Source organism: Phasianus colchicus, chromosome 17, assembly GCF_987193195.1.
Source record: "Phasianus colchicus chromosome 17, bPhaCol1.hap1.1, whole genome shotgun sequence".
Lineage (NCBI taxonomy): Eukaryota > Metazoa > Chordata > Aves > Galliformes > Phasianidae > Phasianus > Phasianus colchicus.
The window spans coordinates 753,803-768,333 of record NC_143452.1 but is presented as its reverse complement, the minus strand read 5'-3'; the positions used below and the strand labels follow the sequence as shown (position 1 = coordinate 768,333).

At 56.3% G+C, this 14,531-nt stretch overlaps 2 protein-coding genes across 3 annotated transcripts; one reads left to right on the top strand and one right to left on the bottom strand.

The window, feature by feature from the left end:
• Positions 1 to 1,780: 1,780 nt before the first annotated feature.
• RAB5IF (RAB5 interacting factor) lies at positions 1,781 to 4,816 on the bottom strand. The gene is made up of 4 exons (XM_031605687.2): positions 4,603 to 4,816; positions 4,238 to 4,341; positions 2,789 to 2,918; positions 1,781 to 2,351 (listed from the first exon to the last, which is right to left on the bottom strand). Exons 1-4 carry the CDS (start codon positions 4,732 to 4,734, stop codon positions 2,310 to 2,312), a joined length of 408 nt encoding a protein of 135 aa, XP_031461547.1. The 5' UTR covers positions 4,735 to 4,816; the 3' UTR covers positions 1,781 to 2,309.
• Positions 4,817 to 6,890: 2,074 nt separating this feature from the next.
• MYL9 (myosin light chain 9) lies at positions 6,891 to 13,608 on the top strand. Of its 2 annotated transcripts, none has more exons than XM_031605684.2 (5): positions 6,891 to 6,996; positions 7,758 to 7,828; positions 11,139 to 11,342; positions 12,690 to 12,851; positions 12,974 to 13,608. In XM_031605684.2, the coding sequence occupies exons 3-5, from the start codon at positions 11,159 to 11,161 to the stop codon at positions 13,144 to 13,146; spliced, it is 519 nt and encodes a 172-aa protein (XP_031461544.1). In that variant the 5' UTR covers positions 6,891 to 6,996; positions 7,758 to 7,828; positions 11,139 to 11,158; the 3' UTR covers positions 13,147 to 13,608. The 2 variants fall into 2 exon arrangements, with proteins under 2 accessions (XP_031461544.1, XP_090008104.1); XM_090151978.1 differs by having other exon boundaries at positions 11,127 to 11,342.
• Positions 13,609 to 14,531: the final 923 nt, after the last annotated feature.

The window sequence follows — 14,531 nt, the reverse complement described above, 5'->3', positions numbered from 1 at the left end:
ACAGGGAAAACTTTCCTCGTGTTCCTTCCTGCCAGGAACCACTGCTTCTAGTCGAGAGCCAAAGCCATGTTCCTATAGGGACAAAGCAAGTGAGCCTCCCAGAGCCTGTAAGCAGCACAGCCTCCTCTGCATCATCACAGGATCGCACAAGGATGCAGTCTGCTTATGGAACTGCACGCTGACAGCCACAGCTCTCACAGCCCAGCTCAGCTTTTTCTCCACATTGCAGCCCTGTGGCAGCACAGGCTCCCAGCAGTCATTCAGTCACCAGCCCTGCAAGAAATCAAGAGCACAGAGCAAGCGTGCTCAGGCCTGAATGGACAGCATAGGTTATACAGGGGCAACGCTTGGTTTATCCTGCTTCTTAAAGTGTGGATGTGAGCATTGGGTACCACTTCCACTACAGATGCTTCTGTCTCTTGAAAGCACAGTAGTCGAGCCTGCAGCACAAGAGACTTAAAAACCCAAAGAGTTGCTGGCTAAGATATTTACTAAAATTCAAACTCTTAAAGGAATCTCAGCTTCCCAATATTCTGCAAAACTTCAAAGACCAGAAGATACAGAAGCTGCACAGCAGGTTATCCAGGTGACATTTATTAGAGCATTTCATGTATACAGTGATTCTCCCGATGGCTGCAAACAGATGCCAGTAGCAAAGAGTGACTAAGTAGTAGCAGGCTATGTAATCATCATGGGAAATTAATGCTTTCAGCTGAAGTAAGAAGGAAAAAAAAGCAGCAGACTAAAAGGATGAGCAAGTTTGGGGACGGAGAGGAGCAAATGTAGCTCTTGTTTGAGATCATTTACTTAATTTGGCAACTCACACATAGCAGAAGCTGCTTGCTATTGCACTGTTCCCTCAGCATCACAAAGACCTAAGTTACTCAGGGATGTTTTTCTCCACTGAGAGCAGCCAGCATTCTCCCTGGTAAAGGAAAGCCACCTGCACAGGTGGGTCAGTTCTGGAGCCCCAGCTCAGCAGCTGGATAATCAAATTCCCAGATTTGCATATTCATATGCAAGAACCGAGCTGCTGCACTTCCACCAAGAAAGCAACACAGACTTCCACCAAGGGCATGCTAAAACCATCAGCTCCTTGCTACAAGGCAGCTTTAGGTCAGGATTCCTTTTGGACAAATGGGCTGTGGTTTATAAAAACAAGAACCACATGGCAGCTAGGCTGCAAAGTCCTCAGGCATAAACAAGGATTGTGCATTTCTCAGTCACTACTGTGAAATACAGGTCCTTAAAAATACTTTCAAAGCAGAGACTCCTCACCAAAGCATTAAAAGGGCATGAATAGGAAGGAACTGAGCTGTGGTGTGACCAACTCAGAGAGCACCTTGCAATCCAGAGGCTATGTGCTTCACTGAATCTGCCTGATTCGCAAATTAGTAGTTATACATTTAAGATGTTAGCTGCCTCGATTGTGTTAGTCTCCTGCATTTATTAACAAAGAACATCTGAAGCTGGTTGAAATAAAAGAAGCTTTTAAAAACAAATGAAAAAGTAGAATTCAAATGCATACCATTCCAAGTGCACCTGCATAATGATGGTTCCTCAAGACCACTGAGCTCTGAGGTAAGTGTTGGCAATTTCATAATCAGGCCAGCAAAATGCAGTGGTGTTTCCAAGCCTCCAGAACATGTTTTAGGTTAAACGTTCATTAACAGCATTAATCACAGCTCTTTCTAGCAAACTTGCTTAAAAATTTGTCTTCAGCAAGGACTATTTGAAAATTCTGGTGAACAAATGATTAGCAAGTAAAACAAACTATGAGAAATTGTACCAACACAGTCTGTTTAATCAAATCAGATCTGATTATTACAAAAAATGCTGAGGGCAGCCACTGAACTCATATTCTGGTGCTGCAGGGCGTTCCTTCCACCAACCTTGCAATCTCTTTTTAAAAACCTGTCTGCATAAAGGAGAACAATGGAAGACACGTCAGAACGTAATGACAGATTCCAGATACAGGGCATACATACATTAAGTTAACGGATTCGATCTTCAGCATACAGGAGTTTGATACAGTTACAGGCTAGAGTCGCAGAAAGTTGAAAACCTGAACAGTCTTGAACCGCTTCCAAGAATTCCAATGGCTTTTTAATAGTTCCAATAATTAACGGGTATATAAAACGGAGTCAGACTGGCTACTCCAGCAGAAGGTGTGGGGCTCTTCCACGCTAATCAGAAGGAACTTGATTGGACTTCCCCAGCCTTCCCACCAGTCTGCTAAAGGTGACGATTTATTAAAACCTTCTTGATTTACTGACAACAGATTTAACAGGCAAAAGCTGCAGACTGCGTCAATCATAGTGGATGGCAGTATAGAAGATTATCCAAACAACCTGTGGAGAAGAAAGGAAGAGAAGGTTGTTTTCGTGCCTCTGGAGAGGGTTTGAACACTGACAACAAGTTCATGCCTCACTGATGGGGGTCTGAATTCCAGTTCTGAGAGTGCATCAGAGAGGCACTGGGATCTCCACGCACCACAAATGGTGCCATTCATCTCGCTTGGCTCCCAGAGTGATTAATATAGCTACAATAAATCCCACCACAGTCTCTCCAGCAATTTAGAAACATCACCACATTGAGTTGTGTACGCATTCAGGCACCTGAGGAAGGAGAGTGATGGCAACTCTCCTTCCCATCAATCCCATTTATCAGATGACGTTAACACATCTCTTTTCTATCAGTGCCCCGGCTTGCCTGCTTTTCTTCCAGACCCTCAGAAAGTTTACCAACACGATTCACAAACCAACTTAAAGAAAGCAAGAGATGTTACCAGAAATAGTGCAAAAGATGTCATGAATCCTTCCTTTGTTAGCTCCCATGTCCCCCCGTACTCCTCCTCATCTATCTGTTGGAAGCTACTGAAGTAGAGGTACAGAACACCAGCATTGATCAGGCAGAATCTGGAAGAAAGATTAGGAATCATCATTTTCCATAGCACATCCAATATGCCACACAGCAACACATGAAATGTCAGCAGAGAAGAGGTAAAAGGGAGCACTATCCCTATAAGTTTACACTGACAGCTGTGTCTTCCTTACAAGAGCCCATCCAGGTCAGCATGCTGGGTTTGGATGAGGTTCACTTCATGAGGCACAACTTACAGCAACTAAGGCTTAACAGACAGTAATCAGAAGCTGGAAATATCAGCAGATCTGCAAATCCTGCATGTTGTCTTCTACTGCAGATCAGCAATAGTCCTGCTCCCAATACAGAATCCCATTTCCTTGCACATACTGATTTTGAGGCTGCCCAAAGGGAGGAGTGTTAGAAGACAATGGAGACAAAAAATGAGACCTTCCATTTGTTCTTAGACCAGTTTGGCCTTATATTACTCTAACTTCAGGCTGAGACAGCCTGGCAAGAGACAAGTTCGTGTCCTGGAAAGAAAGCTGTAGGAAGAGCCCTACTTGAAGACACACAGATTCAAAGACCAGCAGCAAGCTGCAAGCAGCTGCTCAACCACATATCATAGAGCAACTGCACGCACGATTCTAGAAACTTTTAGTTTCCCAAGTTACACCATGTTTTTATTTCTAACACGTAGCACAGAAATGGGCGCATGCACCTGAAGACGCCTTGGGAATAAATGGATGACTGAGCACAAGCAATGCTTCCCAACTCCTCCCCATTTATTACCAAGAGCACTTCAAATGTAACTGCATGTAGCTACTGTTTCTATTAAAGCACTGTTGTCCTGCAGTGCATTTCTGTAAGTTCCAAACTTCAGGGTTTTTTTAGAGGCACACGGCAACACTCCCTCCATCTCCTTAACACAGCTAGGGCAGGTCATTTCATTTTTCTCAAGAAAAGCTCCAGAGCTGAGAGTTGTTTGTATAGGCCTTAATTAAGCAGAGACATTTGCAAAGAGACTCCCCAGCTTTTCCTGTTACTTCTCTGAAGCCCCCGTTTACACACACACAGATAGGACACCTCACAAGTCAGCTGAGCTCCTTCCACCTCTGCTTTCTTTAATAATGCTAAAAGAAATGAAAAAGGAAGTAAAAAAAGGTGTTAACTCAAGGAGAGAGAAAGGAGCTGATGAAGGTGTTATGGTTTGAATCTCCTGACAAACAGCAGCCCGGAACGCAATGCCGGGTTTGAGACACAGGGCAGACGCAGGGGCTGCACCCGGCTGCACTCACAGCACAGGCTGCAAGCAAACAGGAAGCCGGGACCAAACGTGGGAAATGCACGGGGCAGAAAAGGGAAGGAGCCTTACATTGCGATCCCCACGAAGCCCTTCAGAGGAACCACCCCCCAGACGACTCCCAGGATAACCGCGATGATCTGTCGGAACCAGTAGATGACATCTAAGAACTCGTCCTGAGGAGAGAAAGCGAAACACGGCTCCTGTTTTCTTCGTCAATCCTCGGACAGCGGCTAAGCCACAGCCCCGCCTCCAGCAGCCACACACCGCTCCGCGCCCCACAGACCGGAGCGGCTCCCCGACGGCCGCACGGCCGGAACGCCGACCCCGACAGCGCGGAGGCGGAGCTCGGGAGGCCGCGGGACGGCGGACAGCGGCGCTTCCCCGGAGCCGCCCAACGCTGGCCCCCCGCCCGCCGGCAAGGCCGAGCCGCGCACCTTGTCGTGCCAGGCGGAGTCGCTGCGCAGCGCTTTGCCCCACACGGAGCCGCGCGGCCCGGCCCCGCCGCCGTTGGCCAACGCGTGCTGCTGCGCGTGCGGCGGCTCCTCCCTGCGCCGCGCGCCGCTCATCCTCCCTCCTTTCCTTTCCTTTCTTTTCCTCCCGCCCGGCGGCCCCGCGCGGCCCGGAAGCGGCCGCCGCGCGCCGTCACTCACCCGCGCCCCGCGGCCGCCAATCGCCGCGCTGCCGGGAGACACGTGACCAAAGCGGGCGCCCCGTCCTCCTACGGCGGGCGAGAGGGCTCACGGCGCGGGGCGGGGCTTCGCCTCGGGACGCCGCGGGCGCGGGGCGGGCGGTGCTGAGCCGGCGCTTCTTACGGCCCGGCGCTGAGTCCTGCGGATCGCCGAGAGTCGGGCGCTCCGGAACCGGCGCGATCTCGACGGAGCGATCGGAGCTGGCCGGGCTGGCCGCGGCCCGGGACCCAGCTGCGGACGCCGCGTGTCCTGCACGTGCGGGCACCTCGGGGCCGCCGGGAGAGCCCGGCCTCGCAGCTCGACCTGCCGCCTCCGCCCCAGCGCTGCGCAGATCCTTCCTCGGGAGCTGAGCCCTACTTGCCCGTCCACGCACATCCCCACTCGCAGTGAAGTTCAGTGCTTCACTCATTTCTCCGTTAGCAAACAGTGTCCCTAAGGCCCTGCGTTTTTCTGTCACGCAGACCAGCACGTGCTTGACTCAGCATTCTGGGAGCCTGGCTGCTTTCTGCTTGTAAGACAAAGCACTGCAGCAGCAGCCCCCTTGCTATTGACTTTGGCAACAGGCCACTGAGCTCCTGCACAGGCAGAGGAGTCCACGTCCCGGACTGTTGTTCCTTCCAGCTGCTGCCATGTCATTCAAATACCAATTTTGCAATGTACCTGTGGGTTTCCCAGCACTGCCTCAGCTATCTGCCAGGCCCCTGACTGCATGCTCTGAGGCATTTGCTGCAAGTTGAAGAGGCTGGTCCGAATCACTGGACTCACACTGGGCTATGATGAGGGTGACATGTGACAGAAGGGGACCCGTGCTGTATCTCCCATAGGAACCTTCACATGTGACACCTACCATGACAGAGTCCCTTGCTGAAGGCTGCTCTGACCCTGCTGCCCTGGGGCTCCTCAGACGTTTGAGGCACGGCAGCCAGCTCTGCCCTCACCCTTCAATGAGAGGAGCACTGACCACATCAGGGGCCATGTCTGAAGGGCAACAGGACTTTGGGCTGTGTCCTTGGCTTGTAAGGAGTCTCAGCATCCCTGACTCCATGCTCCTGCTCAAAGCCAATTTGCAGGGGTGGAAGCATTTGTGTGATGATGGGACACTTGCATCTAAATTGATCTAAAACTAATGTGCTAAAAGACTGCCTGGTTTTACCTCAGCTCCATTCCATGACCCACTGCCCCCAGAGAGAAAACCAAGTGAAATTATAGCAGGAAAAAACAAGGAAGAGGCAGAAGAGAGGTGAGAGAAGAAGATGTGGAAGTAGAAACAGGCTCCCTGCCGCGGCACACATTTAGTCAGAGGAGGAGGACATACAGGGAGCTGGAGGCTCTGTGAGAAGGGAAGGTGGGAAAGGCTGGAAGGGAGGAAGAGGAACGTGTGCTGGGCATCCCAACAGCAGCCCTTTGTGTGCACCCAACTGCAGAGGCTGCACAGCGTGTGAGGAGCTGCCCCGGGGTGCAATGGCTGCTCGCTGCTGGGAGCTGGGGCTGCTGGGCGCTGCGCAGACATCGCTGTGCTCGGGCGGATGCACGGAAAACCCCTGGGAGCAGCATGGGGCTACAGCTCAGCTCTCTGCCTCCTGAGATATGTTCTTTCCTTTTTTATTCTTTTCCTTTCTTTAAAAGGCAAACTTTTTCGGGAAGGCCCCACGTGGAGCTCAGGCTCAGCACAGACTGCGCAGCCCCACAGCCGCGCAGCCCCAGAGCGGCGATTCCCGGTGGGAGGGTAAGGGCTGCGGCTCGATGTAAACCACAGCTCATCAGCTCTTCGTCCCGCTCACCCTCACCCCTCCGCAAGCTGAGTTCTGGCCCCGGGGAAACAAGGCAAATCCTCCTGGATCGCCGTCGGGGCCCCCACGAGCCTTGGGCTGGGATCACCTGTGGGTGCCCCCTCCATCTCCTGGGTCAGCGGCCACGCGTGGGCCTCCCGACCGTCCTTAACTCTATGTACGGCCGACAGCGCGCCCCGCCGCCCTGGCCCCGCCGCATTCTTCTGCCTTGTATGGGCCGAGCCGGGCCGGGAGGGGCGGGACGAGGGGTCCGGCACCGCCCCGACCCCAGCCCGCGCCTAGGGCCGCGCCGCCGGCCGGGGGCGCAGAGCAGCGCCGTCGGTCCCGCAGCTGCCCCGCTCCGGCCCAGGTGAGAGTTCTGCCGTCTGGCCGGACCTGCCCGCAGCCCCGGGCGGCGGCGGGGCGAAAGGGAACCGGGCGGCCCCGACGGAGCGGGAGGGAGGGATGCGGGGCAGGGTCGGAGGGCAGCTCGGGAGAGGGCTGCGGGGCACGAGGGCACAGCCGGGGGCACCAACCGCGCTGCTGCAGCCTGGGGGACGGGGGTGCGGCGCTGCGGGAGGAGCCCCGCGACCCTCGCGGGGAGAGAAGCGCCGCTCGGGTCCCCGTCCCCTACGGGGCGTTCCCCGGGGGAAGGCGAGGAGCGATCCCGAACGCAGCCGGGACCCGTCCCGCGCTGTCTCGAGGCGCTGTTCGTTCCTTCCCGGAGCGTCTGCTTTTCCCCCGGGTCTTACTGACGGCCGGAGCCCAAACCCAGATGCATGCGTGATGCTCCAGAGATCTCCCACGAGACCTGTGAGCAACTTCAGGCAATAAACTGTCGGAAGGCAGAAATGCTTTATTTAGCTCTTTTTCCTCAGAGACGGAGGAACTTTTTTGTTCGTGAAAACTTTAGGTCCCCTTGGCTTCCTCTGCTCCGCTCCCTGCATGCCTTTTTGGAACAAAATGTTACAAACGTGATAAAAGCCAGGGAGGTTCTTGGCCATGGAGAAGGCAGCGGCTGGGGCAGCATTCTTTGGAGCGGAACATCCTGAAGTGTCAACAACCGCTGCTGCTTACCAAAGATGGTCGGTTTCTTCAGTCACTCGAATTTTTTCCCCTCGTCACTGGCAGGCTCTGCGCTGCTGTAGGAGGAGTTTGCTGCCGCCTCCCCCCGACGCACTGAGGCCGGATTCCCCCCTGAGGTGAGCTCCTTCATTCCCTGGGAAGATGGCAGGGCGTAGGGCCACGCAGCCTTCCTGCCCCATGCTGCTGAGGTGCCCTCTGCTCCCACCCCTGGCCATGGCAGAAGGGCCGTGGGTGGTGTGGTTCCATATGCAGGCAGTGTCTGCATGGTCAAACATCTTGTGTGTGCAGCGAGGACAGAGCTGAGCAGTGCTGCACCCCGGGGTTGGGGTTCTAGCAGCAGGGAGGAATGGGCAGCTCAGCTTCCAGCTCGCTCACCTTTCAGTAAAGGCTGTGTGTTTTGGCTTGCTGCTGTTTGAAACAGACTCTCAAAGGGGCCATTGTTTATCCCCGCGGGGCTGTACCCAGGAGCAGTGCAGGCTGTTTGAATTGACCTTCAGAAGATGTATGCCCTGTGTCTGAGTGCTGGGTGTTGTGCAGATGATGCCCTTCCCTCCTGCAAGCAGCCCTGCACGGTGGCAGAGCCATGCAGCACTCCCTGCAGTTGCATACCCAGCCTTGCAGGAGCCACCCTTGGGACACCCTTAGCAGCACAGAAGTACCCAGCATCATGTTTGCACCACGCTGAGTCGTGCTAGAGCTGGAAGACCGAGGTCCCCCTGTCCCCTTTGTGTCAGGCACCTGCTTTGTGCCAGCCAGGCCTGCCAGAAGTCCCTGCAGTTGCTTACCCAGCAGCAGCTCTCTTCTGGTTTATTATTTTTTGTTGGAACAAGAGGCTTAAATGATACATGAGATCTGGTGTGGGCAGGAGGGGCTGGGAAGGGCCTCATGCCCTGGCAGCATGAGGATGTCCCTTCAGCTTGTCTGCCCCCCCAGCATGGCCAGGAACTGCACTGAGGTGAAGCTGCTTGCTTTTTACCAACGAGGAAATATATGGCAGCTTATTTTACTGATAACGGCCCGTCTTTGCTCTTTCTCTTTAAAACTGCATCTATTTTCTATAGTAACTTTTCAAGATGGGTCCGTGGCTGTGTGGGGCTGCCTCCTTAGAGGGGAAGGTACGAGCCTGGTGATGCAGGAGGCAGGTGGCAGAAGAGCAAAGGTGAGCTGGTGGCTGCTTTCACGGCAGCACTGAGCTCTGTGGCTCCACTGCCAGTGATGGGCAGGTCCTGGTCTAGTGCAGCCCTGGGATGGGCCTTTTGCTGGAGCAGGGCCCATCACTGTGGCTTTTCCTCTTGCTGCAGAGAAGCTGGATGCTAGCCCTGCAGTGTGCAGGGCGTTATGGCCCAGGGCTGCCCAAACTCTTCTGGCATTGGGTTTTCTGAGCAGATGGCACCTCACAGCCAGACCCTGGAGCTGCCTGGTGAAGAGCTGCCCTTGGGCCCTCCAGCAGGGCACAGACAGCCTGGGTCAGCTGCACAGCACTCCTCCTCCAGACAGAGGCACCTTCCCTGCACCCAGCCTCAGAGTCTTTTTCTGAGCCACAGGCAGCCCCAAGAAGCAGATCAGGAGCTGAGTTGGTCCATAGGACCAAACACCTTCCCAGGGAATTTTTTGGATCAAACGGTGGAATCAAAAAGAAAAAAAGCCATGTGCTGCCCAAATTGTATTTAGTCCCCCCGGCGAGAAGCATCTCAGGGGGCTCATGCTGAGCTGTGCTTGTGCTGGCTGGTCACAGCTGGGGCAGCGTAAGTATTTGGGTAGTATTAATACATGTGGTGAGAGCAAAACTCCTGCTTATTTCTTCTGCTCATAGCTTTGCTTGTTGCTTTCTGTGGTTGGCAGGCACAGTGCTGGCTGAGCTGCATTCTGCTTGCAGAGCTTTTATTGCTGGGTCTGCACTGGCACAGCAGATAGGGGGGAGGTCATCTGAGCTCCCCCTCATAGACTGGTGCCCACACTGCTGAGAGCACCACAGGCAGGTACACTCTCGGGTCAGGCAGGGGGTGCTTCTGGCACACAGCGCAGTGCTGTTGTTGCTTTGCACTGCTTGATGTGATGTGATGTGGCCCTCAGCTGCTCTGCGTCCCCTGCCAGAGCAGGCAGAGTCCAGGGACAGTGCTGCCACCAAGGCATGGGGTGCGCGCTGCACATTCTGCTCCTCCTCTCCACTGAGGAACTGTTAGCACTGCTCCCCGCCGTGCAGCAGGCAGGGACTCCCTGTCCCTGATGGGGAAGTTGAGGTTTGGGGCTGCCTGCAAAGCAGTGGCTGTGGTGGAAGCACAAGAATCTGGGCAGCACCGTGGCAGTGGGTTGAATTCACCCAGGTTCTCCCAAGGCCGTGCTGCGTGGCAGCTGATGCCAGGAAGCGTCAGCTGTATCAGGTTTGTCTGTGGTGGCAGCTTCCTGAGCTTCACTTTTTGGGAATTGACCAGGAGAGGTCTGAGCATCCTCTTCCTCGGCAATGCTGGTGGTGGCCAGTGCTGCAGGGCCCTCCATAAGGACTGGGGATGGGCCCCGGTGCCCAGGTGCGGTGTATCAGACACTGACCCGCCCGGCAGCGCCGGGGGGCGCCAAGCCGTTGCTTGAAGGCTCTGAAGGGGTTCGGGCACCGTCTGCTCATCCCGGAGCCGATCTGCTCTCCCCACGGCAAGGCAGTGGCCGCCTGCAATGCCGTCCCTTCTGGGACACGGACTGCTTCGGCTGAGCCCGCTGGGGGCCGTCCATCCGTGCATTGGCAGAGGTCTTGCTGTTGACCCCTGCCTGGCCCTTCTCGTCTTCTGTCACTCATTATATGTATCCTACGCGGTCCTCCGTTCCGCCGGCGCTGCCCTCACCCCCCAGCGCTGCCCTCACCCCCCACCTGCCTTCGGGGCTCAACCGTGGACAGAGCAGGGTGCGGGCGGCCGGAGCGGGGCGGAGGGGGCGGGGAGGCGGTGGCACGCGAGGAATGCGCCCGCAGCGATAACCCCGGGCACCGGCAGAGCCTCGGCCCTGTGAGGCGGGGGCTGCTCCGGCAAGGGGAGGGGATGATTGTGTCCGCACAGCGCGGGGCAGCCGTGGTGTGGCGGGGGCTGCGTCAGAACCGAGGTGGCACCTGGGAGGTCACCCGTGGTGGTGCTGGGTTTGACACAGAGGGGGCAGCCTGGGGGCAGAGGGCAGCCTGGGGGCAGAGGGTGTGGGCACGGGGACAGCCCTGCAATGTGCTGGGAGTGGGGGCAATGAGAGCTGCTCCTGGAACCTCACAAGGTGCTCAACAAAGCTCGGGTCTCCCCTGTCCCCACATCCTACCCTGCGACCACATTATCTCACTACTGCCAAACTTGGTGACAGCCAGTGAAACTGAAGGATAGAGCTGGTGAGCAGCATTAGTGCAGCAACGCAGGGAAGCTGTGTCCCTCTGCTCCCCTCTAACAGCCCTGCCCACAGGTACCACCACAGCTGCCAACATGTCCAGCAAACGTGCCAAAGCCAAGACCACCAAGAAGCGCCCGCAGCGCGCCACCTCCAATGTCTTCGCTATGTTCGACCAGTCACAGATCCAGGAGTTCAAGGAAGCTTTCAACATGATCGACCAGAACCGTGACGGGTTCATCGACAAGGAGGATCTGCATGACATGCTGGCTTCCATGGGTGAGGAGACCCTCCCCCGCCCCTCCCCACATCCCTCAGTCCCATTTCCCCTCACGCCTCCTTAGCCAGCTGCTCGTGGGCCACAGGAACAGTGCTTGGTGAGGGGTCCAGGTCACTGTGCAGTGAGCCCACTGTTGGGGTGACACTGGGGCACAACCCTCCTGCTTTGGGTCAGTTTGAGACTGCAAAAACTGGAGAGATGTCCTTCGGTGCACTGATTGGCCTTGAAAGTCTGCTTGTGGAGGTGCCCGAGGGTCTGTTGTTATTAACAGCTGCATTCACTGGTAAGGACAGGTCCTTGCCTCTGCTGGGGCTGGAGCAGCTCTGCACAAGGAACAGCTGGGGGCTGGAGTGGTGCCACCCCAAAATGTCACCAGGACAAAACCTTTTAGTTGCTCATAGCCAGTGTGACAGGACAGACCTGTCCCATGCCAGCTTGCATGGATGGGTCAGTGCGGATAGGGGGCTCCCAACCCAGCACCCATAGGCTCTTCCACGAGGGATGGAGCAGGATGCAGCCTCCTGCTGGCCACAGAATCCTACATGGGAGATGGCTTCAAGCTGTGGATGGGTGAGGTCTGTGTCTGTGCTGGGAGGGGACTGCAGCAGGTGGGTCCTGGTGGGACTGGTGACAGCACTGAGCCAGATGGAGCCCTCCAAGCAGGCTGGCAGCTTGGGGAAGGTGTGCGCTTCCCAGCCACTCTGGCTCAGCACTGCCTGGCACAGGGGCTCTTGGGGATGAGACCGAACCCAGCAGTGCAGCCATGCTGCCCATCCAGAGCCTGCCCCTCGCTTTCCCCTTTTTGGCCCCACGCCATGATGGGAGCTCTGTCAATCATTGATCTGGTGGCTGGATCTGTTCTGAAAGTCCCACCTGAGAGAGAAAGTACAAGAGGGCCATGCACTGAGTGCGTCAGGGCTGCACTTAGCAGAGGCCAACCGTAATATTCTACTGGGAGCCATGCTTGGGACACAGTGACATGGAGAGGGACTGAGCAGGAGCATTGGATGCTATGAAACCCCATCCCTGTGTTCATGGCATCTGTTAATGAGCCCCCAAACCCAACTCCTGTGGCAGTCGGTGGCTGGCAGGGGCATGGAGCACTGGAGGCTGTCATACTCAGGGGGTATGTGGTGAGCTCCATCCCAGTCTGGTAGGCCAGAAGCAGGGGCACATCTCCAGGGCAGCCTGGAGTGGTTGTGGTCAGCTCAGGCACTGTTCAGGCAGGTAATGCCTAAAAAAAAAAGGAAAAATCCTTGGGAGTCTGCCGTAGCTGAGCTTGGCAGGCAGCATGGGCATGGGGCTGGCCTTGGAGACGGGACCCACACCCTGCTTGTGCTTGGCAGGAAAGAACCCCACTGATGAGTACCTGGAGGGCATGATGAGCGAGGCACCGGGGCCCATCAACTTCACCATGTTCCTCACCATGTTTGGGGAGAAGCTGAACGGCACCGACCCGGAGGACGTCATCCGCAATGCCTTTGCCTGCTTTGACGAGGAGGCATCAGGTACACCTGGGGAGTGCCTGCAGGCGGCTCTGAGGCCGTGGGCAGAGCTGGGAGGAGGGTAGTTGTGGGGTCCCCACTCACGCTGCCCTCACACACTGATGCTGTCCCTGCCATCCCCGCAGGGTTCATTCACGAGGACCATCTGCGTGAACTGCTGACCACCATGGGGGACAGGTTCACTGATGAGGAGGTGGACGAGATGTACCGGGAGGCGCCCATCGACAAGAAGGGCAACTTCAATTATGTGGAGTTCACCCGCATCCTGAAGCACGGAGCCAAGGACAAGGACGATTAGAGCAGAGAGCTGCCCCCCGCCTCCCGCACGTGCCACCCGCATCCCCGCCCCTCGCTGCCCAGCCCCACCGCAGGCTCCCCCTGGCCGAGCCGGCACCCTGCTCCGTGCCGTGCTGCCATCGCGTGCCCGCCTGTCCTCTCCCATTGCTCCGGGATCCCGGCCAGGCTCCCCCCACGCTCCGCCGCTCACCCCGCTCAGCAGGAGGGTCAGGACAGGGGCAGGCAGCCCGGGGAGCGCTGGCCGGGGGGGTTCCGGCTGGCTCAAAGCAGCGCAATCCCTCTCCCAGAGGACCTAACACAGAAAGAAGCTCTCCCCTTTCCTCCCACACTCCCTTCCTTTAGGAAAGAAAGAAAAGAACACTTTGTTTCTTCCTCTTTGGCTGTTTTATGGCTTTAGAGCCCGTGATCTAAGGGATTCAGAAAGCTGAAGCAGCCTATAAAGTCTGATGGGTGTGACACAGCAGCGTGCTCTGTACTCCCTCCCTGCCTGGCACAGCCCTGGGTTTGGAGTTTGGGTTGGGGCTGCTCCCACACCGTGTTCCCCCACTTCGCTGCCCTGCAGCAGCTCCTCCTCCCAAAAGCAATTAATTTGATTTTGAAGCCAAATAATTCCTGACCCATCTGCAAAATCAGCTTAAAGGCAGCATTTACAGCCTTTGCTGATGAGAGCTGCGCTACAGGACGGGCAGAGGGATGAGCGCGGGGAGGCGTTTGGATGCAGCACCGCACGCGTGATACGGGCTGCGGGCAGCGCGACGTGCGGCTGCGAGCGCGGATGGGTGCGCGGGGAGCGCGGCTCGGGAGGAATGCGCGCTGCAGGTGTGTCGTACCGCGCTGCACCAGGGGACGGGCGGCCCCCGGGAGGGCGGAGCTGAGCTGCTGTCGAAATACGGAAAGAAAGAAGGAAAAAAAAAAAAAAAAGAAACAATCACATGCTAGGAATTAGGAAGGAAAAAAAAAAAGTGGATTAAGAGAGAGCAGTGTCTGGCCATCGCCTCGGGCCCCGCATCGCCCCACCTCGAACGTAAAGCAGACCCGGCCGTGCTGAGAGAGTTCAGAGAAGGGCACCTGAGAGTCCCACAGCAAAGAACGGGATTTGCTACAGCAGCTTGATTTAAATCGGGCGAAAGAGAAGCTGAGGGCACACGCGCAGTGGGACTGCTGGTTACACGGAGCCGAGGAGCAGCTCCTGGGACCGGCTCGGATCCTTCAGGCTTTTCTCCTTCAACCGCACCTCCTCCGCAGCTGCCGGCCGGGTTTCCAGCAGCACAGCAGTGGGTGGTGGGGCTGCTTCGCTTCCGTGCGGCCGACTGTGCTCCTAGAGGCATCTCATCCCCTTTAGGCAGAGCTGCTTCATGTGCAGTGGGTGAAGAAGTATCAGCAAAC

Excerpts from the sequence above, each read along its gene's own strand:
- RAB5IF (XM_031605687.2), bottom strand. The coding sequence starts at position 4,734 with ATGAGCGGCGCGCGGCGCAGGGAGGAGCCGCCGCACGCGCAGCAGCAC. Across the intron at positions 4,342-4,602 it reads ACTCCGCCTGGCACGACAAG|GACGAGTTCTTAGATGTCAT; the intron begins GTGCGCGGCTCG and ends TTCTCTCCTCAG. Across the intron at positions 2,352-2,788 it reads CATCTTTTGCACTATTTCTG|GTTGTTTGGATAATCTTCTA; the intron begins GTAACATCTCTT and ends TCTTCTCCACAG.
- MYL9 (XM_031605684.2), top strand. The coding sequence starts at position 11,159 with ATGTCCAGCAAACGTGCCAAAGCCAAGACCACCAAGAAGCGCCCGCAG. Across the intron at positions 11,343-12,689 it reads TGACATGCTGGCTTCCATGG|GAAAGAACCCCACTGATGAG; the intron begins GTGAGGAGACCC and ends TGTGCTTGGCAG. Across the intron at positions 12,852-12,973 it reads CTTTGACGAGGAGGCATCAG|GGTTCATTCACGAGGACCAT; the intron begins GTACACCTGGGG and ends CCATCCCCGCAG.